Source organism: Platalea leucorodia, assembly GCF_965183815.1.
Source record: "Platalea leucorodia genome assembly, chromosome: 4".
NCBI classification, from domain to species: Eukaryota; Metazoa; Chordata; class Aves; order Pelecaniformes; family Threskiornithidae; genus Platalea; species Platalea leucorodia.
Window position 1 is genome coordinate 102,171,150 of NC_138826.1, and position 27,960 is coordinate 102,199,109.

General features: G+C 38.1%; 1 protein-coding gene across 1 annotated transcript in view; it reads left to right on the forward strand.

Annotated features, from left to right (window-relative positions):
• The window catches only part of CPED1 (cadherin like and PC-esterase domain containing 1), a 156,999-nt gene that overhangs the window by 101,714 nt on the left and 27,325 nt on the right, over positions 1–27,960 (forward strand). The window contains exon 18 of the mRNA XM_082309243.1: positions 27,502–27,619. Within this exon, the coding sequence (XP_082165369.1) occupies positions 27,502–27,619 (118 nt within the window). The remainder of the gene's footprint in view (positions 1–27,501; positions 27,620–27,960) is intronic.

The window sequence follows — 27,960 nt, forward strand, 5'->3', positions numbered from 1 at the left end:
TCCAGTCCCTTTGAAAAATGTGCTTTTGCATGTCCTGATTTCAATTCAGCTTTGGCCACACATTTCAAGGAGATTTGGGCACATGACTAGGATGCATTTTCAAAACCAATAATAAACATCCAGAAGTCTTTTAGAAATATGTGTGATGACTAGCACATACTCCAAATGACATGAAGGCAAATTCAGACTGTGAGACATGGGACTTTGAAACTTCCAGCAGAGAAGCTGACACTAAACCACATGAAATATTTGCATGTCAAAGAAGGGAAAGTAGTAGGAGGATGGCAACACAGGAGGGGCTTGACACAGTTTATTGTCTTTACTTATGTCCATGCGTTTCTTTTCAGATAGATTTCATGCTTTATGCTGACATTATAAAGCAGTTTACTGTAATCAGTAATAAACTTGCATTTTTTTTCTTAAGCTGTTTTATATTTTTTATACTTTATTGTTGCAAATGAGGACTGAGCTTGCATTAAGCTGTTGCTGTGCCAGTCTGGCATAACCCCCCCAAAGTAACTGAAGCTTTTGTAACTGAGTACAGACTGTAGGCTTGCGCATTTTGCAAAGCATCTGGAAACTTTGGTGGATCAGAGCCAAAACCGTAACTCATTGTTATGGCTCTGATTATGTGATGATTTTATGACATATAATATCCCATTTTCTTAACAGCAATCTTTTAAACGCAGACCTCTGGGAACTGATATATTTCTGTCCCTAACTTTTGTTTGTTTCCAGCTTGAGTAAGGGTATTATAAAACCAGGTAAAAGGTATTTGTTAGACTTCGAATCTAGTGCTTGAGTATGACGAACTTTTAACACATTACATAAGCAGTTCAGGCATTCAAATCAGTTCCAAAACAGGACTCAGGGCATCATAACACACCTGACCTTAAATCAGAAAAAATAATGAAGGACCAAACCATTCATTCATTCACTGTCTGAAAGACTGAGATACTCCCCTTACTAATATAATTTGCCTGGGAACCTCAGAATTCCCATTTGAAACAAGCACACCAGAAAAATGGAATGAAACAAGTTGAATGACTTTTTTTATACCTCTGTCTGTCTTTAGGAGTATAAACAAATTTAACAGATATTTGCTGCTTTGAATGTTTGCAGTGTTAACCCTAGGTCTGAGACAGATCATTTATTTTTATTTGATAGGTATTTTTTGGTACTTGAAATTCTCCACTGAATTTCACATTTGAATTATTGTTTGTAACTAAATATTCTATTAAAATCAACTAAATATTCTATTAAAACAAACTAAATATTCTATTAAAGCAAACATGGACTAAAGCAAAATAGGGGTTCAGTGGAAGGCCTAAAAACCCCTTTATTATCACCTTGACATCTTCTACAATAAAAAGTGAATAATTCCTTTGAAAATCAATTGATGTATGTGATAATTAAATTCAGAAATACTGATTCGTTTTCTGTTCGGGCTTTCATTTTTTTTCCACGTCTACTTTGGCTATCAGATGTCCAAAGAGACTTTTTTGAAGGCTGGTTCAGCAGATTGGAAGTTGAGCAGGTTGTTTTGGGTTTTTTTTTCCATAAAATTAAACTTCAACCCCAAACTTCCTTCTGCTTCCTCCAGTCTCACCCCAAAATAAAAAGAATAGCAGCTCCCAGCTTCTTTGTCTTCTGCCTCTGACCCAGTGGTTTCCTATCATCTTCTTTATTCTGAATTGCCTTCTCCTGTTCCCAGTCTGTTCCGGCTTCTTCTCTATATATATCAAAACAGACAGATCCTTCCTCATAAAGCTCTATTCTCTGATGGGAGAGACGAATTGGCTTTCTGTCCTATAGTTTACTTAATGCTGTATTGGCAAGATGAGGTTGAGATGGCCTGAATGCATGATGAGTACTGCTGTGCCCTCCTCCTGATGGCTGTTGCCCTTCATAAGAAGTGTGACACAACCTCAAATAATTCTAGTAACTCCTGCTGATGGCCTTAATGGTTTCTTCTGAATCATATTCTGGTGACCACCCTGGATCAAAATATGTAAGTGATTAGTCAATTATGAGAGAAGCTTTCTATTACCGGTTTATGGAATCAAGTTCTCCACAGTCCCAAATCAGTATAGTTGTCCTAAGGCAACAGTGTCTGTAATTTGATCTCTTATATAACTGAATGATGGATTGATGTACAAAAAGATGGTTCTCTGTTCCCTTAAATATCATGCGAACCTGACTTCCCAGTCAAGGAAAATTCCAGTCAAGGAAAATTCCACTCATTTGGGATTTTATCCAAGACAAAATATTTGCAGTATCAAGCAGATGTTAAAATTCGTAATTATCTTTTGGACTAGTCAGTGAAGGACATTGATTGTAGATGGAGACTCCACGAAGGAACTTCAGACAAAACTGGATTACTGAGAAGGTTCTGTAGGTTGTTCATTCCAGAAAAGGTTCAAACGCTTCACTGGGACATCTTTGAGTAGAGTTGTGTTAACCAAACGGTGAGGTGCACCAGCTCTCTGCTATATCACTTTCAATTTCTGCCAGTCAGCTGTTTGGTACTGTCTCCTCAGCAGAGGTACAGTCACTTCTTGATTAAATGCTCCTAGACTATTTCAAAATAAAGTTAACCAGGTTTGCTAGAGTGTAGTGTCTGGAATTTAAATTATTTAGGAGCCCTCAAAAAGTGAGTCATCATGTCTCTTCCTGCTTTGAGCCTCCTAAAGTCTGTTCCAACCTGAATTGTTCTGTGAATCCATGGGTCTGAAGTCCATGAAACGTAGCTGAGTCCAAAGGCTATTGAGAATATCTCAGCTCCAAGGATCACTCCATGATTCAGTGAAGGACGCTGGACACTTTTCAAGCCAGAATCCATTCCATAACACATTCATTTTTCTGTTGTATTTTTCCCCTTCAAAACACTGAGTTCTCTACAGGCAGTGTGCTAATGATTATCCTTTTTTTTAACCATTACTTAGCCAGGGGCAGGGGATATGGTCAGACACTGCTTCTTTCTGTCTGTTATTCCTCTGAATACAGCTTTTCTCACCTCCCTTGTGTGTGTGCCCCATGCAGTAGAGCAGAGAGTGCTTCCACTGCATCTAGCAGAATTTCTCCTGTCTTCAAAGGTCTGAGTTGACTGTAGAACCTCCACTTTGCTAAATACCACAAATAGTACCTTGTGCCTGCCAGCTGGAAATCACATGTACAAGTGGATATAACCAATTAGCAGGGACCCTAGTTCTAGTTGGGGATTGGACTTGCTGTGTATGTATCCTACATGACTGCAGCTAGGTTTCAACCTCTGGACTTTTGGCACTGTAAGGCTCAACATTATCTGCTGAGCCAGACTGCAGCTTCCCACTCACCAAGCTAGAAGCTGTGCCAAATTTGCCTTAATGTCAAGCTAAATATGAAACAAGATATATCCTAGTACTTTCATACAGGTTAGTTCAACAGAGAAGAGGAAGCACGTTCACTAATATTGTTTTTTATTCTTATACATTTTAATTCTTTAAAATTCTTATTTATAGTTTTGTAAACCACTGTTTATTTCCATCACATTCAAATTAAAAAACTCATCTTGCTTCTCTGCCATTACTCTGACTTTTGAAGGAGAGAGTTCATTAAGGTCCAAAGGATACCATATACTCCTACATATCACATTTAATCAAAAACTCCACTCACAATAATTTGACTCTCAGTCACATTCATGTGAAAGTGACTGGGATTAGTAATTAGTAATTTATTTGAATTCATATTTTTTTAACATTTTTAATTAAATTAGCATAAACAGTCTGGAGTTTTCTCTTATCAGGTCTTTCGGTTAAATATCCTTTTTGGTTTAAAATTCTGTATTCACTTTTCTGAATCCTTCTTGTGTTTGAAGGAAAACTCAGTCATTCCAGTGTCTCTTCTCTGTTGCACTGTTTTTAATTAACTTTATAGTTGCAGATCTGTAGAGAATTGCTTTTTACCCTGTGAATTAATTCCTTTCTAATAATGCTTAGTTATAGATCCATCTATGAAACAAAGGAAGGTCCTATAAAGAAGAAATAATAAATGGAAAACAGGTATTTGGCAAAGAACATTATTGCTCGTTCCTTTCACCCATCGCTGCTTCTTAGCATTTCATGACCAATAGATTATGTGGCTTCTCCCAGACTTTTTTAGCTATGTTGTGGAATGACCTTCACTGGAAGACTTTAAGTGAGATTAGTAAAACTGCTGGTAAGCTTGATCTTGCCTCAGTATGGGAGGATGAATTGGGTGACCTCATGGGTTTCTTTGCTTATGGGTTTCTTTCCTGATTTGTATGTCTGTGATTCTCACAACTCGGACTCTTCTTGTAAAAAGCTGAGTCGTGCTGCATTTAGTTTAGCCTAAACTGGAAATAAAATAGAACTGCTAACGATTTGCCCTATCTATATTTCACATATCTGAGCTTAAGAACTTCTTCTCTTTCCATTCAGTTTTAAAGCAGTGAAACAAGAGAGAAGTATAATTTAGAGATTTCTTATTGCCAGAAATCTTGCTCACAAATGCTTTGCTCTGTGAAGATAAAGGTCAAGAGGGTTTTAAACCAGGATGTTCCTTGCCAACTGAGCAATTTAGGAAGCAATAATTTGTAGCTAATATGGTTTGGGATGGATGCCATCATTAGCACAATGAGACTTTTCCCTTGTTTTTGATCCAGTAAACATTCTGTTAGGGAGCCATGTAGCCATACATATGGACATTAGGGAAATGAAGGCAGAATTTGAAAAAGTCACTGCATTGAAGAAAAACTCATGATACAGATTTTAACTCAAAATGAAGCTGGGCTCAAGAATGAAGGCTTCATTTATGATTGCTGAAGAATTATGAGGTTGTTGGAAGTCAACAGAACTGTGGTGTTATGACCTACATAAAAGTATAAAACCAAAGAAAACAATTACTTTAATCCATTGCTCAAAGCAAGCTATTATGTCTACCTAGTTTAAATTAATGAATTGTTATGTAGTAGAAAACAAAGAACATTTTCAAACATATTTTACTTGCTAGCAAAGTGACCTCAAACTATGTATTGCTGCTCTAGTGCTTTTCCAGAAATTCAGCTTAATCAATAATCATTAAATTTTCCAGAAATCTTTTTCTATATCAGGTTCATAACACCAAACTGACAAGATGATAGACAAAAGTGTTTTGTTTGAAATGCTCTTTTCTATCTGAAGATAATTGCTGTGTACAAGTATGAGAAGTTATATATTGTCACAAGAGGTAAAGTTCTAATATAACTTATTTTTTACAGCATAGGCATAGGAAGCATTTAACAGTTTTTCTTCATTTCTGGTCAATTGTGCACAATGAAAGCAAATTATTAATATTTTTCCTGTTCAGGTAAAATCTTTCCTCTGATATTGGTGGTAATTCCAACTGAAAGGAAGATTCATTTACTGAACAAAATATGTTTTAGCCACACAACTCCTGTTGTATCTCAGTTAGAGTCCTATGGAATGGCCAGTGTCCAAGGACACAAAAAGAGGTGAAACATCTGTTCCAAAATAAGTATGGAAAACTACTTTAGGGGACATTTATGTCTATTAACATCAGCTGTGTCACATATGTTAAACTTATACTAAGCTCTAGTGTGCTGAACAAAGCCAGAGTATGTAAAGCTCTGTTCTTTTGAAACAACAGAACAGAAATAGGACAGAAATGAAACAGTAAAAAAGCAGCTGCAAAAAGGCCTGTGATCCCATGCAAACACTGAAATGATGACTTTTTTCAATTTTACTGATGTTACATTCCTCATCTTGGAAACATATATTAATACATAGGTACCAGAAGAGCTGAACATATCTTGTCAAGATGTTTGTTAATTTATTAGAAGCAGAATCTATCTGGTTGTTTCTGAAAATAAAATTTGGACTGTGGTTGCACACACACTTGTGCATCATTAAGCCGGAGTATGTTAGGCTGCCTTTTTTCCTCTTGTAACACTGTGTTACAGATTTTACCTACACACACGCCACTCTGCCTTACTGACTCTTTAATCCAGTGAAAGAAAGCTCAAGGCTTCCTTATTTGTAATAACTAAAAGATCAAACAGTCTCAATTATTGAGACTATGTTTGGTCTAGCCAGCAAAAATGTTGGTTTTAATGATAAAAATTACTGTGTATCATATTCTAAGCCTAGATAAGACTTCAAAAATAACCATAGAAATCTAAAAATGTCAACTCGGTCCTTCTGTGTGGGAAGATCCTGCTGGCAAAAGCTATGGAAGGCCAAAATAGTAGTAGGCTTTATTGTGCAACTTTCGTGTTTGGTCCAGATAGATAGGTGAAATTGCAATGATGTCCTTAGCTAAGGAACATTTTCAGAGACCTCTTCCAGGCACAAATCCAAAAAAGCAGAGTCACTACATTACCCACACCTTCTTTAATAATTCTTTCCACCAGGGCTTAGGTTGGGAAAGAAAATCTCTATTCCCTGTTCTGTAGGTTCAACGGCATTTGAATGCCTGACAGGCCAAATTAAGGTGAGACATTATAGACCAGGCTCTGTGTGAAAGGTTCATTAATAAAACCAGAGGCCTCTGCTAGAAAGAACAGTGTTTCAGAAAAAGAAAATAGAGCATTGTAGTTGTTTTGTTCTAGTTCGATAACTCTGTGTTTTGTGGCTGTTTTCAGCAAAGAGCAGATGGAAAACTGAGTCATGGATTAAAGGTATACCACACTCAATAGGAATTTGGTTATTTCTTTTCTGTTTTGCAATAAATTAAATGAATAATCACCAACTTTAGACAGGAGCCCAGAAAAATATGTAAATCCACCAAAAAAGACATGCAAAAGAGTATCATCTCTTCAGAATGCATTTTGTTGTTCTCTGTGAAAGCAAGATAAATAAGAAAATAGTACAGTTTTCAGTTTAGCCTCAAAGCTCTGCTTTTCATTATTGTGGCTTATTGCCCACTATTAACTGTTTCCAAAGCATTATTTGAAGCTCAGATGTTCTTTGACTTCTTCTGCTACAGATTATGAAAGAAATTGCTGTATATTGTGGCCCATTAAGTTTTATACTTGGTTTGCTGTAGAAAAAATATTAACAGTATCTTCTGCTGCCTACTCTCTTGACAGTAGGAAAGATGAGGACAGTAGTGTGGATTCCCTCTGTCCTTTGCAGCAGGCTTAAAAGAAATTCATTTGACAATGAGTTGCCAGAGAGTTGGCATGGTACCTGAAGAGCTACCGTGTGCATTTCTAAAGGGTGCTCTGGGAATTGACGGCTTATGTTGACCCTCTGTACCAAACATTTTGCTCAGTCCCCACTCTGTAAAAAAGAAAATAGGGTGGTAGGGTGGAAGGGAAAGCCACCTGTGACCTGAGTAGTTTTCTCAGTTTTTACACTGTGGATGGGATCCATCTTACCTGACTTCTGTTTTCAACAATGCTCAGCTCTACAGCTGAGCTTGTTCCTTTGGATGCTTTTATAATCACCTGAGAAAAATCATCAGTTTCAAGGCACAGTTCAGCTGATCTGTTTTGAATATCTATTTTAGTTGTCTGAATGGCTCAGCTACAAAGATGTAATGTCTGTGCTTCAGCTGTTAATATTTGATCAGATGAAACCTACCCTGTGTAACTTGCATCCTGAGCAATCCTGATAAAATATATGTGACAACCCATGCATGCAAAGTTACATGAGTTTCGTGTTCACAGGAGGTAGGGAATGTGGTGCAAACTCCTTTAGCAGGATGTTGGTCGCATCCACTAGCACATGAGATACTTGTAGTTCAAACCTGCTGCCAGAACTGTGGTGCCACTTTGTGACTACTGAGTCTCTGAAGATGAATGTAATGGTCAGAAGTTAAAGACTTGTGGGTTTTTGGATGTTCTGTATACATATATTTTAGCAGAATGAAAGCATGTGTGCCTAAATGATTTGACCTGTGTCAGATCTGACTCTTCACCCACTGAAAATTCCTAAAACTCTTACCAATACAGGGTTAAGTCGTTATAGAGGTAATGTGATTTTTGCATAAAGGTTTGTTTTGGAAAAGGAAGTGAAAGAAGAGAAAAGGGAAAAAAAAAAAGAAGACTGGTGGTGAAGGAAATTGAACAGTGAAACCACTTTTCCCATAATAATTTTATTTAATAGTATAAATTTGTGGGTTCTTTTTTACTTTTTCTTGAGGTTTTTATGCCTCTTGAGGTTTTACCCTTCATCCAGGGTTTTATCATCTGTTAGGAATGCACTTTATAGTTTAAATAAACAATAGAGAAATAAACCCACTAGTGATAAGACTGAAGGCTCTTTCTTTAGTCTCTATGAAATAAAAATTCAAAGTGTTCACCCCTCACGTTATGAAGTTATAAAGCTTTGCTCCAGTCACATACTTTTGTGACTGTTCCCTACCTTTAGTTGTGAAACATGTTATAACTTGTTCAAAAACAGTTGACATATAAAAACTGATCTGTAAATATTTTTATTTGCTTTTATTATTTTGTAATAGAATAATATGAACAGCACAGGCAATTCACATACAATATAGAGGTTCAAAAATGCACTTTTTTTTTCTTTTCATTCCTTTGAGTTCTCAAGTCCCAGTCTGCCAGTCTGGGCTTTTTCAAAAGTGTTCCTTAACTTATAAACACCAAGCCTGAAAGGAGGTAAGGACCATCTGGAAAAGTCTTCTTCCTGGAAAGAAGAAAGAAAGGGATGGTGTCTAAGTCTTAGGGGTAGGTGTCTGTCAAGATGGAAAGAGTGCATCGTACCCTTAGTTTTGGATGTAGTTTGACGCTCTCACTTGCTGAGCAAGTGCTGGACTTTAAGAAGCTTGGAAACTTAATTTGTAGTGATAAGGACCTGGATTAATTCCATTCCTCTTGATAGGAGCATTGACTTTGCATTAACTCTTCATAGGAGCATCTATGGTAGGGGGATACTTACAGTAAGTTCCCTCTGTGGCAACTGGGCAGTATTCTGGTTCCTCCAGAAGGCTAAATTTGGCATGATCCAAATCAACTTCTGGAGCTGCTACTCTCCATGCTGTGACTGAAGATGGCTTCAGCTGCTGTCTCATAACTTACAGGACACCTTTAAACAGGAATATGGGACAAAGCATCAATTTACATGCCAAGATATGAATGATACAGTGCTCTTGCCTCAATAGCTAGTCTCTGTCATAAAATGTCATAGTTAAAAAAATCTAAGACAACTTTGGATTTCATAATTATCCTAAATACACCCATATTTGTATCAATTCCCTATGTCTGTAGTGTGTTTGAAGATCCCCTGAACAAAATGGAGAAAGGTGTTCATCCCTGTCCAAATCTGAGCATCTCTCTCAGATGCCTAAGCTAGAGCATTAGTCCCTCAGAGTTCTCAGTAAAGTGAATGGAGAAAGGCAGTCCTCCAGGGAGTGAGCTGGAGAATCTAACCCATGCCACCCAGACATTACAGAAAACAGCTCTTCTTGAAGTGAATAGCAACCCTATTCTTCCCCTTCTCAAGGATCAGAGATCATGATCACTTTTAAAACCAGTATAGTTTAGGTGATGATGAGAAAAAAGACGTTTGCTGAGCTTGTACTCTGCCTTTCCACAATTTTTGCAAACTGTCTTGCAGCTTCAGATAAGATCTGTGAGTTTCCTGGCTACTATCTGTGAAAGGGGACTCTTAAAGATACTGCAGCAAGAAGGCTCTGTGCCTGTAACACCAGCAATTGCAGGAATGGAAGTGGTTGTTCCTGCACAATACTGAGTATTTTGTTCTCAACCCAGCAAAGTACTGATACTAGTGCTCAACCTTAAACATGTGAACCTAAAGCAGGAAGATGTGAATGGGAAGTATGCACGCGCTTAGCAAGAACGAGATGTTACCCTGCCTGCTTGCTCTATCTCCTGCCACAGATCTGGGAATTCTTGTCACATCTCATCTCTCCATCCTGCTAAGGGAATCACATCTATTAAACCACAGAAACACTGTTATTTAGTTTCTCCTTATAAGAAAGAGATGATTGTCTGGAGCAAGCAGTTCTGGGGAGTAAAAGGACAGTCAAAGAGCCTACCCCTCTATTATCCAAACAACTGCCACATGTAGCTTTCCATGCACAGGCTGTTGATTAATTTACTGGGCTACATTTTAAGAAGGAGAGAGACGTTTTTGTTCCATACTCTTATTGTTTAGGACGCTTAGGTTGTAGTGACTGATTGCTAAGCCCTTTGCTGTAACTGCAGATATGTTTGCAATAGATTTTTCTTAATTTGTGTTTTTGTAATGATTCGTGCTATTGCTAGTCTCTAATAAATCACATTTGGTGTCATACTATACAACTCAGAAAATTATTATGAAATATTCGTAAAGGTTGTTCTGCAAATGGATCTACCATGTCCATTCCCCTAAGGAAGCAGACAGAAGCTGATATAAATGAATACATATTTTGAGTTCTGTATTGCTAAAAAATTCTTGTCTTTTATAGACCAGAACTGTGACTGATAACCAGACTTAATTGTAAACTCCAAGGGCTAAATTACAGCTCCTTGTTTAGTTGAAGCTGCAAATTATCTAGAGTAGGAGTTAAAATACTAGTAACATTAAATAGAGGACTTGCCAAACTTGCAATCATTCAAATAAAACTTCATTACAACAAGTATAGTGCAGCTGGTTAAATTAGGAATTCTGTTTACAGCTCATAGTAAAAAGATTTTTATTGCTTGTTTTTTTTAATCTATGAAACATTTGCCTAAAGTGGAGCAGAATCCTTATGCCAGATGGACCCCTACTTTAGAGTTAGTCTCTGCTTATCCCACTGGAGGTTTTTTACTTAAACCACTAACTGAACCCCCATCAATCAGTACATAAAGGAATTGATTTTGCATCTCCTACATCTCAGCACTACTCATTAGGCTCTTAGAGATTACAGAGATCTCTTAGCTGTGTTTTCCGCTGGGCTTAGTCTGGCATATGAATTCCCAGAATATTTAGTAATCAGCCTCTTCTGACAAAATTAGAGGAATACCTACTTCTGACTTGAATCTCAACATTGTCAGGTCTCGGGTAGTTTTGTGCATGCCAAGGTACAGCATAAAAAGCCCTTAGGGAACATTTGGCCTGCAGCACTTGCCTTCTGAAGACAGGCCAAGAGAGATGGTCTTTTTTAACCCAGAGTGCAGAAGGTTTCAGAGAGAGTTAATAGCAGCCTTCCAATATCTAAGAGGAGGTTGCCAGGAAGAGGGAGCCAGGCTCTTGACCAAAGAGGTGCACAGCAGAACAAAAGCCGACAGTCATGAATTGAAACAGGGCAGTTTCTGGCTGGGAACATGTAAGGGAACATTTCTCACTTTGAGGACAGTCAAGTGATGCAGACTGCAGAGGGGGGTTGTGCAAGCTCCAGCCTTGGAGGTTTTCAAGACCAGAACAGACAAAGCAACCTGAGCAACCAGGTCTGATCTCATAGCTAAGTCTCCCTGAAGCAAGAGGTTAGATTAGAGACCTCTTGAGGTCCTTTCCAACTGGAATGATTTTGTGACTCTGATTCTGTGAACCGTATGGAAGATGCACATTTTCGAGAGGTATAAAACAAACCAGATGTGCTCTTTGACTGTGGCAAATCATTATGATACGAAAGATTCAAAGCTATATATGTTAGTTTATATTAATGATTAGAAGTGCCTTTTCATTTTGAAAATCTATCATTTGACATCTGAAGTAACTAATATAATCTACAAAATATGAAGAGTGTTACAATTGTAACATATAAAACACAGATGAACATACCACAGCCTCAAGGTAACCCATTTCTTGCTTTATAAGCCAGAAATACTTGTGGGAGTATCATAATGTTCCAGAGCGCTACACTGTGCAAACAGATCTCTGCTCTTAAGTTGACACATGTGGAGCAAAAACATGTGGTCAGACAACCCCTTAAACACTGCACATGTGGATGTTGCAAGCAGCAAGTTATTCCAGATAAAATCACTATAAAGTTATGATGAGCATGCTTTTGCTCTATTTGTCATTTTTCTGACAGTGTATCATGATTTGACATTGTATTTTTTGATACCATTGCTGTCTGTGTAAGGAAAGCTTTGGATAAGGAGCTTGTACTTCAGAAAAGAAGAACAAGCTGATCTGAAGAGTTGCTCTGTTGGAAAAAAAATTATGTATGTGAGCTGTATCTGGTAGGATACAAAAATGAGTATTCGAGGAACTTACACCTTGCATTAGCTCCTGGCATTTGAGGCATTCCCTATTAGGCATTGTGATAGGATAGAGGTTACTTTTGGAACTCTCTGTATTTGCTGTGGAGAGGTACTCGTTAGCCTTGTGGACCTTTGAGATAATTACACTCAACAGCTGCCACTGAGGTCAATCAGAAGACAAGGAAAAAAAATATCTTGGGAAATGTCCAACTTCTTGTAAAAACTGGTTATGAATGGCACACTGCCAGTGGACCACCAGCACTCATAAATAATGATAGCACCTCTTTCGTTTGGCTTTAACTCAGAACTAACTTCACAACTTCAGTCAGTTACTGGAGGGTGAGAAAAGCAGAAGAGGACTGAGACAGCTTTTTTGCTTTACAAGAAATGCCTTACAGCACATCCAATTCTCATTTACATGATGCTTCACTTTTGCACTCTGATACAGTGAAGAGGTTTGTATTGTTTTACCAGGAGAAAGCGGAGTAACCCCCAAGCCATTGAACTTGGCAATGTGAAGGCCATTTGGAGCCTCTGTGTGTCCGGGTTTTCATAGCTACATTGAGGACCTGTGTACCTTTTCATTCCCCATTATGCTAGATACTGAAGTTCATCAGCCTAGAAGAAGGTTATTTAATCACCATAATCTCTGTGCGGTGGTCTATTAAGATCAGTCTTTATATGGACATTTTGCAATGCAAACCTGTAAGCTAGAGTTTATCTGCTACATGTTTTCTTTTTAGTGCACTCTATATGAAAACAGTAATACAGTGCTTTCAGATTAGCAGTCAATCTTGAGTTGTTTCCTCCTATGTAATGCTTTCAACACAATGGAAGGCAAGTTTAATATTGCAAAATAGAGGCATTTCAAAGTATTTCCTAGTATTTTTTAACAATTGCAAACAATTGTATAAGCAATACTATTCAGTTGTCATACCATGGCACATCTAGACAGCCATGTACCCTAAGAAACTCATTTACCATTTATTTAACCCAGATCCTTCTCTTTTCCCTTTCCTCCTTCTGATCTTCCCTCAAGCTTTCTCACTCTTTTCCTCGTGTTAGTAATATGAAAAGAAAATAACTGAAAAGTAATAAGAAGTTATCAAACATAAATACTTTCCTAGAAGTATCCTCCCCTGATTCAGTCATACAGAACTGCCATTTTTATGAGAGAAAGGGGTATTAGCAGCTGGAGGGTAAAGATCAGTATGGTAGAATCGGCACAACAAGATTACTCCACATCTGTGTATTTCTATAAAAAAAGACCGTAAAGTTTATACAATCTCTACTGTTGTTAAATGATAAAAAGGCTGTAGAAAGGATATGGAAGGAGGGAATTAAAGAGAAGTAAAAGCAAAATGACAACATCCTTGCACTAATACTTAATTTAACCTTTGTTAAGTTGCAATCATGTATCAGGCTGCAGGCTGGGGGAGGAGTGGCTGGAGAGCTGCCCAGCAGAAAAGGACCTGGGGGTGTTGGTTGACAGCTGGCTGAACGTGAGCCATCAGTGTGCTCAGGTGGCCAAGAGGGCCAATGGCATCCTGGCTTGTATCAGGAATAGTGTGGCCAGCAGGACCAGGGAGGTGATAGTGCCCCTGTACTCGGCACTGGTGAGGCCGCACCTCGAGTACTGGGTTCAGTTTTGGGCCCCTCACTACAAGAAGGACACGGAGGTGCTGGAGCGTGTCCAGAGAAGGGCAATGAAGCTGGTGAAGGGTCTAGAGCACAAGTCTTATGAGGAGCGGCTGAGGGAGCTGGGGTTGTTTAGTCTGGAGAAGGGGAGGCTGAGGGGAGACCTTATTGCTCTCTACAACTACCTGAAAGGAGGTTGTAGCGAGGTGGGGGTCGGTCTCTTCTGTCAAGTAACAAGTGATAGGATGAGAGGAAATGGCCTCAAGCTGTGCCAGGGGAAGTTTAGGTTGGATATTAGGAAAAACTTCTTCACCGAAAGGGTAGTCAGGCATTGGACCAGGCTGCCCAGGGAAGTGGTTGAGTCTCCATCCCTGGAGGTATTTAAAAGACAGGTAGACGTGGTGCTTAGGGACATGATTTAGTGGTGGACTTGGCAGTGCTAGGTTAACGGTTGGACTCTGTGATCTTAAGGGTCTTTTCCAACCTTGACGATTCTATGATTCTATGATAATATAGATTACAGTATACTGTATATAATGGTATCTAATGTATGCTGTATCATAATATACTGTAACCTAATATTTGCTGGAATAGGTCCCTTGCATTGTCTCAGTCCTTTTGTCTGTAGTACGTCCTCCATGTCTGATTCAAAGTGGAAATGTTTGTTTTCCACAACAGCCAAGTCTGCAGCAAGGCCAAGGTCTCAGTGTCCATGGTAAATTCTGGCTGCCTTTTGCCACACAGAAGAGAGCTCGCGCTGGAGGAAATCTGAGCTGTCTGGTTGGTTCAGGATTTGTAGGGGGTTTGCTGAATTACTACTGGGCAAACAGTCTGAGGAAAATTCCTGTTTCAAGATATCCAGTATCTTACCAAGGAAGAGTAGGAAGATGAAAAATAGCTGGTTAACAACCAGGAGTATGGGCAGGCCAAGAGCAATCCATCAGCTAGACTGTTCATCTGTCTAGGCAAAAATATTTAAACAATAAGATAACATTCAATCCATGGTTTCAGAGCTGCTCGGGGGGCATTGCCTGTAATCAAATAATCCTATCAGTCAGGAAAACAATGTGAGTTATAATGTGGGAGGGTTTGCTATGAGATGTATTCATGCCTACTTTGCTGAAGGAAAAACTTGTTCCACATCTCGAGAAACCTGAATTTACAGCAATTCATTTTATTAGTGGACACAAGAAAGTTAAACACAAAATGCCTCATAGACTGACTCAAAATACATATGAAAGGTGGAGGAGTCCTTAACTCTATACAGTGTTATTTCTTTGAAGTTCTGAATCTTGGCGAGCATAGGTTGTGTCACCGCCTGGGACTGGGACATTGCCCAGACCCAAGTGTAGCCTCTGTCCTTGCAAGAAAAGCAGTAGTTAACATGTTTCTGACATTTTGGGGGGAACAACCTCAGTCATTTTGATTCAGTTATGTTTGTAGTGCTGCACTGACTGCATTATCTGCCTCCTCATTGCTCCCCAGACCTGAAGTGAATCACAGAAGTCTTCCAGACGTCTGTCTGGACAGGCATTTACTGGTGAGTAAATCATTGTATAAACCTATTTGTGTAGGTCAGGGGAACTTAGGTGATTAATAAGCTGTAATTAACTGCCTTAATACATTGTTGAGGGAGCCTAAATTTCGATTTTTAAGTTTTTTTCCTCTGTGCTAATGTGATCTCAGTATTGACCAAAGCAAGGCTTCAGCTCAGCATCACTTATCATGCTTTGTGCAGTAGAATAAACATCGTCACTAAGCACATTTTTCAGTTTTCAGAAGCAATTAATTGGTTTTTGTGAGTAGGGCCTTGTTCAACTAGTGTCTGCTTGATTACTTTAGTTGAATGAAAAGGACATGCAATAGTAAATTACTGTGAGCAGGCTGCTAGAGAAAGCAGGGTGAATTCTAACTTCAATCTGCTCATTTGCCACTAACTGCATGCAATCTGTTTCTGTCCATGTGTGAAAGCTACCTGCATGCAGTCTGCTGTTCAGTAAGCCATCAAGCTGTAAGAAGACTGCATTTTCTGTCTGCTATGCACCAGAAGGCAAACCTTTAGTCAGTACCTTTTGAAAACGATCATGATTAATAAAAATCCATGAAATTCACTTCTGTGATTATAGCAGCAAGTGCGCTGCAAATTCATTAGAGTCATTTTTGACCCCGTTATAGTTTAGAAAATAAATTACTGTGTGGCTAGATTTGTAGGTGTTCTAGGAAAACAGATTTGCCTGTCTTACTCCTGTCTCCCAGCTGTGTATATTAAATGAGTATCTGGGGATATGTAAAATGTAGTGCTGGACATAGCTATTAGAAAGCAAGGATAATATTCTAACTGAACAGTTCTTTTGAATGAAATATGTATTGATTTTCAAAGGCAAATCAGTCCTTCATTACTTCATTCTTTTCATGATAAGCCACAGTGAGGTAAAAGGGAAGTATAAATGATAAGCAGATACTGTCTATAAATACATTTATCTTTTCTGTTTTGATACAGTCTTCATTGTGTGCATTGTCCAAGAAACTTTAGCCTCATATGATGTTGACTGATTTCCTTTTAAGTATTGTATTTTTACTGAAGATTTAAACTGAAGAGGAAGAAAGGAGAAAAAAAACCCACCACTTCTTATATCTTCACATTCTCTCACTCTCTTTCATACATAGAGAGTAAAAGTCATAGTCTTCCCGTCTGCACTACCATAGGCTTATACAGCACCTTCTGAATACAAGTAGCTTCAATTTGAGATATGAATAGTGTGGAATGGAGGCCTATCCATGCACTGTCCATCTGTCCTGGATATTTGCACAGAGTCTTTCCCTAGTGTCATTTACACATCCTTAGTTTTAGCCCTCACATTTCTTTGTGTATGCAACAAGGCTCTAAACTTTACATCAGTAATAGGTTTTTCATTAAAATATTTGCTGGTTACAGTTAGAAAGACTTGTGTAAATGCTCTCTTTCTAAAAATATACCCTCTCAAGATCTTTGAACCTGTCTCTTGACTCACTTAAACAAACAGCCTAATGTCTTAGTAAGAGAAGGGTCTGATATTTGGACAGGAAAGCCTCAGAGATGGACCCTTTATCAGAGATGGGCCCTTCATCAAGGGCCACTTTAAAAACAGAGCCAAATACAGAAGGGTCAGGCTGCTGCTTACAGGGCTGCCAGCTGCTATGACCTGCCTCCCACTGTGCTGCTGGGAAAGCGCAAGGTATTGGGGATCATCCCTGCCCAGAATGGGGGCATTGCAACCAGCGCACATCTATTTCACATGCCTCTCTTCTTCTTGGCAACTTTCAGGTGAGGAGCAGTAGTCGCTGAGGTGGCCTTCCACAAAATGGACATCCCCAGGCTCAGGTCTGGCCCCATGGCATGTCCCTGTGTCCCTCTGACCATCTACACCTGGGTGATATTTTTCAGTGCAGACAGGGTATTGAGCAGACAAACCATTTGTACAGCTCTCACTGGAGAGCAAGCATAGACCCTTTCACCAGGGGTATTGGTTTTTGAAGAGGATGGTGTTCAGCTCTTGGGAGTTGACTTGAATGACTCGGGTGTTCAACACAACTGCTCTCAGGATCTGGCCCTGTGTGTTCCCTGGGACACCATTAAAGGCAGCCAACATCAAAGCGCATGGCTGCATGAAGCTGGCCATGTGCTCGGGCTCTTCAAACATGTGTGTCAGTGCAGACTGTAAATATGCAAAGGGAAATACCTCCTGTTGTCCACCAGATACAAGCATGCTTTCCATTAGAGTGAAGCCTCCACACATATGTAGACTCTGTCTTTACATGAAAGGCAGGAACTCGCTGGGTTTTTTTGCATTGTCTGGGAAAACAGTTTCAGAAGTCTTTCACTTGGTGTTTCTGAGCCTGTATTAGTGACTTCCTCAACGTTCCCCAGACCACGCATGACTCTGATGTATATTCCAAAACCTAGTATGCCACAGAGAACAATTTCTGTATAAAACAGTGTGTGCACTAACTCCTTAAACAAAAACCTTTTTAATTCACCCTGCAGCCAACATAACATAAATAAAGCAATAAACTTTTTTGGCTTTTTTTTAGTCCATTTATTTATTATTTCCTTAGCTTTGTTTTTGTCTGCTTTCTCAAGGTAAGAAAGTTCTTGAAAGCTGTCATCCATGGCTCACTAATACCTTTTCAATCCTTTGGGCCAATTTAAGCTCAATTTAGACTAAGAAAGGAAATCCCAAGGTTCTTTTTTTTTTTTTTTTTAATGAGAAGAAGGAAAATAGCAAAATCAGTGCTCCTATTGAACTGGACTTGCAGAACTTAGTTCTTTTGCATCCTGGTTGGCAGTCACCAGCTTGCTATTCATCATGAATATTTTGCTGGAAAAAAAATCTGTATTACATTCCTTTTCTCATATTCAGGGGATTTGCAGGAGAATCCAGGGCAATCAGTTGGGGAGAGATTTAAGCATCCTGAGGCCTAGGGAAACACACCACGTCCAAGCAGTGTGACTAGGCTCCTTATGCATTGTGTAGGGAGCGTTAGTGAGGTAAAGCTTGCAGATAAAGGTATAGTATTTTTTTTAGTAGAACATCTGATACAACTGGGGGAAGAAAGCACACACAAAACAGTGTCTGGATACGACCCTTTTTAAAATTTGAAATAGAAGAGTTCAGCTTGTAAAAATAAGATTCTACACAAGCTAGCACAGTGATTAGGGAGTCAGATGTATTGCCCAGCAGAAAAGCATATGGAAATGATGGAAAGGAATGTATCTTAAGCATACCTTTCTCTTGGAGTTAAACATCCAGTCTTGGGTTACAGGAGAGCCTGCCTTCCACTTTGAATTGCCATGTGCTCTCTCAGGGAGTTAAGTACCTACTTCAGTTGGTCCTTTCTCACGTAACAGTTAACAGGGAGCCCAGTGGTGCTCCCTCCATCCAGTTTCACCCTACATTCTTTACACACATCTAGCCTATGGGTGGAGCAGGTTCAAGGCTCTTTACAAATCAGTATTTAATTGTATGTACAAAGCAAATGCAAACAGCTTCCTTGGGAGAGACTGAGACGGAACTGCCCAGAATAGCCTCTAGCCCACTGACTGGAGGGAAGACATTGGGAGCTTGAACTGAAATCTCTGCTGAAAATCAATTAAAGGAGGGACTTTAAACTGTGTTTGCTATATCACAGGGAAATGGTCTACCAGGGAAATACCAGTTAATGCTTTGTGCACTGCACACTCCCAGTGGCCTATCCTGAGAATACCGATCAGATCAAGCACTGTTGGCAAAGGGATTTTTGAACTCTGTTAGGGCTAAAGGGGCTGACTAACATAGCTCTGCTGAGCTATGGGTGGTTTTGCCTATGCCCACTAGAAGAAACTTAGGCACTTAGGAGGCTAGTGGCAACTGAGTGAGAGTTTTGAGATGATACATTACATGTGTGAGTAGTGTTGGATGGAGCTCCAAGTCAGACGATATCTTGCCCAAGCTGTTACAGAAACTACGAGGCAGAGTTGTGAATTGGACCCAAACATCCTAAATCTCTCCTTGGAATCTTAACCTCAGTATGCCCCAAGCCCTAAATAAAGTTAAAACAGATGTTCTTGCAAGGTCTAGTGAGAAAGAAATATCTTTGGTACAGTACACCCTGAAACAGTGAGTTCAAATCTGCAAGCCTTGCTTACTGTGAAAAGCAGCTTTAACAGTAGCTTTAGCAGATGTATAGCTCACTGGACCGAGGCGTTGGCTAACATACGTTTTTTCAATGAATGAATTGCATTCATTGTCAGAGTATTTCAATTTCAGAATTCATGAATGAAGGGTAATGCTTTTCAACTCATTCTTTCATATCTTTTCATACTTTCTGAATGTACTGATAGCTGTTCAGTCTGAGAAGTTCTGCTGTGTTCACATGGCTGCAGTATAAAGGTCTTCTTTTAGTCTCAAATCAAAGGGACAAGGCTAGAGCTCAAGAACCTCTTGCACCTAGGAAGGTGAGAGTATAGATCTCTCTGCAACGTGAACTGTGAACACCACATACCCTGAACATGGGATGGTAGAAGAGAATGCTCCTTAAAAATAACCACAAAGCTGTGGGATTTCCCAGCTAGTATTGTACACTTTTTACCTCATTACCAGGGAAAACAGTCAGGGTCACATTGGCACTTTATTGAGAGAGAGCCATAAATATTAATAATTCCTTTGGTTATCACATAAAATATTTATGCTTTGCACTGTCAAAGCACATGGTTTTCCAAAGCTATTCCCCATTTTCAGATAGTGGACTGGGGAAAATTCAAGTCAATTCACATTCAGAGCTTGCACTGGGAAAAGACAAGGGGAAAGAGGAGGACTAAGCGGGAATCCAAAACTGATGCAGCTCTTAAGGTCTCCAGGTCAACATTACTGTCTCACTTTTTAAACTAAAAAACCACCAGAACCTAAAATAGCAAAATGCTTCTCTTTATCTGCTATTCCTTGTTCCTGTTTTATCTTCATTTTGAGGGAGGAAGAAACACTAAATTCTTTTCATTCCTTTTTTTCTTGCTTTGTGTTTGTAGTTTATAAAGCATACAAGCTGGAAATCATCACTGTTCTTGCTTGGGAAAAATATCATTAATTGCATTAGGAAAACATGTTTGCTAAGAAAGCAGCTGAAAAATACATGCAGATGTTACCTTCAAATATTGAAAAAAAGCTGTAATTATCTTTAGGTACAGCTTGAAATATTTTCCAAAACTTGTGTTTACAATATTTTATTCCTAATGGAGTTGTATTTCACATTCAGCTGTCTTACTTCAACTAATTCTGCTGCATCTGTGAGCTGTTCAGAATCATAATTCACAAGTCTCTGCTAGACGCTTTTTAGCCCTCATCAATATTTTTGTTCTATGGTTCACAAATGCAGAACTTTGAACTATTGACTATTTGGGAGCAGGAAGGCAGATAGAGAGCCTAACTGACATCATGTGCAGCATTAAACATGATGTAAAATGGAATTGAATCAAAATCCTTCATAGATTGAAAGGATTCTTTTATATTCTCCCCACACATAAAAGATATTAAAATAGTGGTATGAAACTTGCAATATTTTCTCTTTATAAGTAATGTTTATTTCTCAAAAGAGTTTCTTAGCTTTCTGTGAGGTTAGCATTCTCAGTGCAGAGGAAGCCACTTTGCATCTGCTCTAGTGTCAAGATGAAATTTATTTGTTCATATAATCTGTATGTGCTTTGAGGGAGTTGTCTTTGTAGAGAGGCACCAACTGGGATTTTCAAAAGCTCTTTAGCAGATAGTAAAGATATTGTGTAGATATGATATTCTTCCGTCACTGGTTAAAGCATGTGGCATTATTCCCCAAAAATTTTTTTATGCGGAAGTTTGTGATTGAGAGAGAAAAATCCTGAAATTCATGGTATGCTTGTATTCTTAGGACAAAATAACAAGAATTATAGCAACAACATGAATAGCACTAGTAAGAACTTGAAAGCAATTTAGACTGATGGCTGCACTTTGTCCACATTTCAAACTGTGCTCTGATGTCTCTACCATGCCTTGACAATATGGCCAGTATCTCAGCTTTTCATATCATTCCCAGTCTCCTGCTGATGTCTGTGCACTGCATGTTCCAACCCTGTGAGTGCCCAGACTCCTTTTCTAAAGCATTTTTATGTCCCCTACCAGATCCCTGTGGAACTGAACATCTCATAGTATTTTAATGTGTTTTTTGTGACAGTGCCTTTGGGGTCATTGGGGAAATATTATCCCATTTTTGCAGATGGAACACATTAGGGTCCTCACAAAATGCAGTGGTGGCAGTTTCTTTCCTTTAAAACATAGCTACAACACACAGACACGTTACTCCATCAGTTCAACCCATTAATCCTATATTCTGTGTTTAATGGATTTGTGTGTCTTTTGATGTAGGCAATGTCTTCATCTATGTCTTAGGGAGTGCTTGATGAATAATAATAGACATTGTTTCCCAGCCAAAAGCAGTAGTGAACTGAAATTTCTTGGGAGACTGCCTCTCTCCTTGTGAGAGCTTCCTAGACCTATTTTGTACACCCAGGAGTTTCAGTTCAATCTAGTTAATTTGGGTGTTGAACTGAACCAGCCTGAGCCTCTGACACTTTGGAGGTTCATCTATCACTGAATAATGCAGCCGGACAGAAGGAGACAGTTGAATAGAAGTCAATATGCCAACTGTTCCTTCATTTATTACTGCCATATTAATAAAGTTGATATAGAGTGGAACTAATCCATCTGCTCACAATTTATTCCCTAGCAATAAGATACAATTTCACTATTTCATGAGCTCACTCTTTGACTAATTTTATTAGAATTCCTTCCATAGCATCATTTTTAATCACTTTTCATCCAGTTTTAGTTATGTGTAAAATAGTAGAAAAAGATGGACTAAAGGGACATGAAAGGATTTCATGAGAAACTCAGGCCAGCTTAAATAGAACCAGATCAAATAAAGTTAAGTCAGCGAGTCTACAAAGGCCAACACAAAAACGTTCAAAATATTACCTCTTTCACAGGAAGCTTTGTTCTGTCATGTCTAAAATGTAAACAGTCAAAAGAAATAAGGCAGCCCCGGCAGCATCATAAGATGAGGCAGGGCTGCGGTACCTTAGGAGGGGTGGCTGGGTGACTTGCCAGGCTGATGGGCAACGCTGGCCAAAGGACTGCAAGGTCAGAGCTCGATGGGTGGAGAGGTCTCCTCCCTTCTTTGCCAAGAATTAATGAATGAGGTTTACCTCATCCACTAGTTCCCAGTCACATGTGGGCTCTGGATGTTAAAAAGATGCAGGATTTTGGCTAAATGTTGTTTGTATGCAATGCTAAAATGAATTCCTGTGAGCTTAGTTATATTTCTCTTGTTGTTTAGTTTAAAACATTCTGATACGCTGATCCTTTATTAGTCTGGTAGGGGTAGTCTTCAGTGATTTCGGCTGGGTGCAAGTTCAGACACAAGTGCCTAAGCAGAAGTTATCTGTTTTTCAAAGTGTTGAGCCCACCGTTCCCATTGATCGCTAGGGGTTTTAATACAAATGCAGGAAGGACTTTTACTGAGGAAGCTGAGTGTAGACCCTAGACACAGGCATCCTGGGTGGGAGTTTCCAAAGCATTCAATTCATTAACATAAGTCTACTTCCACTGAAAATTATAGTTTTAGCAACAGCTTTAAAGGATAGACTTAGGTTATTCCAGAAAAATTCTGAAAATCCTACCTTCCTATTTTAAAATGCCTTTTTGAGCTGACAGGTAGCAGCAGCTGTAGGTGCTAAAAGTAACTTTATTTTTGTTTATCTGGTGCTCTGTCACTGCTGGAGCACTGACTGTTCGAATGAACAGAGATGGACAGTTTGTCCCTATTCAATATGAGTTTTCCCAGGAAAGTCGTGGGCTTCTTACCTTCTCTCCTTTTAACTACTTCCAGTTTGGTGGAAGTTTATGGGGTTAATCTGTAGGCAATTACTGCAATTTCAGAGTAATCATTCTTTCATTAGGGTGGAAGTGGTAAAAAGGTACAATAGCAAGTAAAAATCCATTAATAGTTAAGTTAGATCTCTTAATCTAAAGCATAATTGCAACTACAATGGTATTATCTATATGACATTCATTCCATGATATTAGCGGCATGACTGTGGATCATCTTTATAATGCTTTGGTTATCTCTCTCTCTCTCTCAACCACACACATGTGTATGATTTTAAAACTGGTAGGGTTTTTTAAATATTCTTGTAAACCTGAGTGAAACTATGTATGTATATGCATATGCATCTGTAATTGAGACAAAATACAGTATGGTTATTGAAAGCTGGGCTAAACAAAATTCTTGTTAAACCAGGCACCTAGACTATAACTGAATGATATAACATATGCATTAATAGCTCCAAATTAATAATTTGAGAAAACTGTAGAGTAGCAGGCTCAAAAATCTGTGTGATCTCTTCATAAAGGCTAAAATTTATACCCTTTATGAAGAATCAAGTTCACTGTGGCATGCTCTGAACAGCAACAATTATTTTTTTCACACAGCAGATGGGCTCCAGAAATGTTCACTGTCTAAGTATCTATCAACTGATGTTGACTGAAAGCTATCTAGATGTACATAGGAAAGCTTTATTCCTCTTTTATTTGCTAGGGTTCAGAAAATCTTCTGTAAAGATAAAAGAAAGTTTACTAGTAAAATGCCAAACCTGTCTTATAAAGAGTCGATACTAACTGTGCACTGAAGTACATAATGCAGGGGAATTTTTCTTTTGATTCTAGTCCAGACATTTCAAGGCCCTTTTTATGTCTGCCTTCTAAAAATGAAAGTTTGCAGGGAGAACAGACACAGAGAAAGAGCTATCATTGAAGTTTACGTATCTGGCTCTCATCTTTGCCATGAGTGAACTTTTGTAAACATACTTAAGATCACAAGATGTTTCATCTTTGGGCAAGGCAAGAAGGATATCGTGTCATTGCAGCACCTGAAGAAAACTTTAAAAAATATGCAGACGGTTAGAAAAGCCCTTAATGTGCTGTACATTGGTGGAGCTGCGGTAAATCTGTGGTTGCTGCAGATTCATTTTGTACTTTATATTAAATATGTCAATGATGATAAAGGATTGGTCTCCCACAAAAGTAAAGATGAAACAAATAAGGCTTGTTCAGAGATTCACAATATCTCATGACTCTATAGTTCTAGATGCGAATTACATATTAAGCAATGTCCTTTAGAATTCATGGTTTGCATACTTCGAAAACACAACGAAGTTGAAGGGAATCGGTGACATAGTTTGACCTGCATATTGATTGTGATTAGTAATAAACCAGCCACATGAAACTGTTGTTAATGATATTGTCCAAGGAATGCAATTAAAATCAATTTTTGTTTGTTTAAACACATACCCCAGGCAGAGGTATGAACAAGAAAATCCCTGTTAAGTTATTTTATGGCACTATGTTGAGAGCAATGGCAGCACATTCAGGAATTTCGGGCTTTCTTGTGAAGTCCTGTGCAAATTGTTTTACTGCACGGTAGGAGCTTTCTGATGTTAATGTTAGTTGAAGTAGTACTGTCAAATAGCTGTACAGTGTGTCCAGACCCAGAGGCTCCAAGACAACATCACAGTTTAACGCTAGAAGATACCATGCCATTCATTTTGTCATAACAGCTTTCCCTAGTTATAGAGCATTAAGCAGAGAACAGGACAACTGTACAGAAGAACCCACACATATCTACTGTTTCTCTGACTTTTTGTGCACAAAAATGACCTTAGCCCTTTGAAGTCAGTGGGAAGATTTCTTTTTACTTTTCTTTTTCCCCACCATGGAATTTAATGAGATCAGAATAATTGTGAGACAACTATTTCACTTTGCTTTTTGATTGCATAGTCAAGACCCACCACTATTTACTAGATTCAAGGGTGAATTCATATGTCGACCTATATCAGTGGCACAAATCCTACTAACCATCAAGTTTCATCTTGACAATATTAGGACATAATTGTCATTTGCTCATTGGTCCAATTTAGGCATAGCATCCTAGATGTAGCATAATTTCATGGAAACAGTGAATGATATTACATGACAGTTGCCAAATTAATTTTAATATAATTTTAGAAATTGAAAGATAGAAGTCAGCATACTTCAGTGAAGAAAAGACCAATGAAATATTTTTTTTCTTTTTGGAGAAATTATATTTTATTATTCTTTTTGGTTTCAAGAATACTCCTTCTTGAAATGAACATGCTACAGTAAAAGTGTGTTTCCATTTGTGTAGTTTGTTTGTAACTAATTAGTAGTACTAAGCATATGTAATTCTTTAACAAGGTAAATTTTGAATTATTGAATGTTACCATGACTAATATTCAGTTTAGCCAGAAAGGGCCACAACTGCACTTTTCATACAGTATTTAAAAATAAAAGCACATTAAGTGATGGTTGCCATGGTTGAATTTTCATATTTTCTCCTTTGTCATAAAATGATCTTTTTCTCTATTTTAAGTCCCAGTGTTATAGCTTTTTTGTTTTGGTGAAAAAAAACCCTGACTGTGTTCTTGTAAGCTTGCCACAATACAGAAATGAGGGTGAGACAATGAAATATGAGATAGCAGACACTATTTCCTAAGCTAACGCAGACCCCAGAATGCTCCTATCTTCCGATGAAAGAACTGGCAATAGCACCAGTTTGGGCAATGCAGTATGAAGGATGAGTATGTTTACAAAGTAATTTGAAGAGAGATTCATCTGAATTAATGTAGGTATATGCCTCTGAATTGTTCTAAACTCTTTTTACAGTTGGGGGAGAAAGGCGTTTTTAGTATGTGATTCATTTTATCCTGAAGTGCACATCTAAAACAGATTAAAAATGTGTCCTAGGAATGCTATTTCTCTGCAGAAATGATAAAGGAAAACTAGAATGAGCAACTCGTGCAGCCATATATACTGTAGACATCTAAAATTACCAAAAGATTTGCCCAATGTCACAAATGCTGTGATGTCATTTATATTGTGTCAGTGGATGCTTGAACATTATAACTGTAAGGCACAAAGTTGATATAGCCCATTACTTAAAATATAAGAACCCACATGTTGCTAATGGTAGGGAATCACTATTTATCTGGATATTTCATCTGAAATTTAGGGGAGCTGCTGGCATCTCAGGCCTTCCATATAGAATAACTTTCAAGTTTTCTAAAAGCCAATAACACTTTTTACTTGCAAATTTTAAGAAAGTTAATTTCAAATTGATTGGTTGGTTTTCCAGGTTGTTTCTGCGAATTTTTTAGGCATCTGGCATTAATTAATTCTTATATATGTTTCTGCTAATGCCTATAAAATTTACGAGAAATGATCAAAATGTGAGAAACTCAGCTCCTTATGAAGTGTGTTTACAGTGTATGCCATTGCATTAGAGATCTCTAGTTCTTTACTACATTCTGTTGATTTAATAACCAGTCCGTATTTCTGTATCCAAGTGTAAATACAGATAAAATATTTGTGTGTTAATTGTGGGTCTTAGTGAACTCTTCTTTAACTAGAACATGAGAAAATGTCAGATTCCTTTCTATGAAGAGAATTAATTAAAAGGTGAATGTTTTTAAAGATAAATATTTATGTTTCCCTTATGGTAGTGTCTGAGGTTTACTATGGAATACATCTCACATGAAGACTCAGTCAGAAGTTTATATTAAATCCTTTCCTTCAGTGCCCGTAACAAGTTTTTGTAACCCCTCTACTAGCTCAAACATTTTGCCCTTGAAATTTTTTTTTCTTTCTCTTTTTCTGATTTTTTCTTTCTTTATGCACCTGTATCTCCTGAAGGTAATTTGGGGCATTTCATCACAGAAATGTATTCCATATGACTGCAGATACACATACAAAATTGCTAAGGGAAAATAGTAGAAGCTGTATGATAAATAGAGACGCCATGACATTACACGAATGTTATATGTGTTTGCCTTAATAAATTTTCTTATATCTTTAGCAAATGTAATATCTTGTACGTTTACTGTGGATTGGGATAATTTATTACAAAACCATTGTCTGAATGGAAAAAGGGTTCTAAATTTCATATTAAAAATATATATTGAAGAGCAACGGATAAATGAATTGCAGAACCAACCCCAAATAACTTTTTTCCTCTTTAAATGTCCTTGAAGAGGATTCCAAAGTCATATAGATGGGTGCCGTGCTGTCATTTTCACAGATTTCATTTTAATTCAGGACTGTGGTTCTCGAATTCGCCCAGAGGAGTCCTGTGGCTTGCAGCCTCTGTCTCATGAATACCTCTCAGCAATTTCACAGACAGTGTTTAAGACCTGTGAAGCTGGAGACACAAAAGGTTTGTATTTAATCCTCTTTCTTCAGAAAATTAACTCATGCACCTCATCAACATAAAACTAGAAAAAAATGTTTCCTCTTTTCTATGGACATGCACTAACCTGTGCACAATAAATTTAACTAATCACTTTTAATAGTTACAGATTTTTAAAATCAGGTTAATTCACTTATGTGACAATTTTTTGTTTAATAATTTGTTTCTAATCAGTGATCCACTACTGCTTGTGTTATTGTCATGTAGCCTTTAAAATGCATTGAAATATTTCCATCAAAACAATTTAAAATAAAAATGCTTTATTCTAAATGGAAGGGATTATCTACTCAAAAATTAGCTTTAGAAAA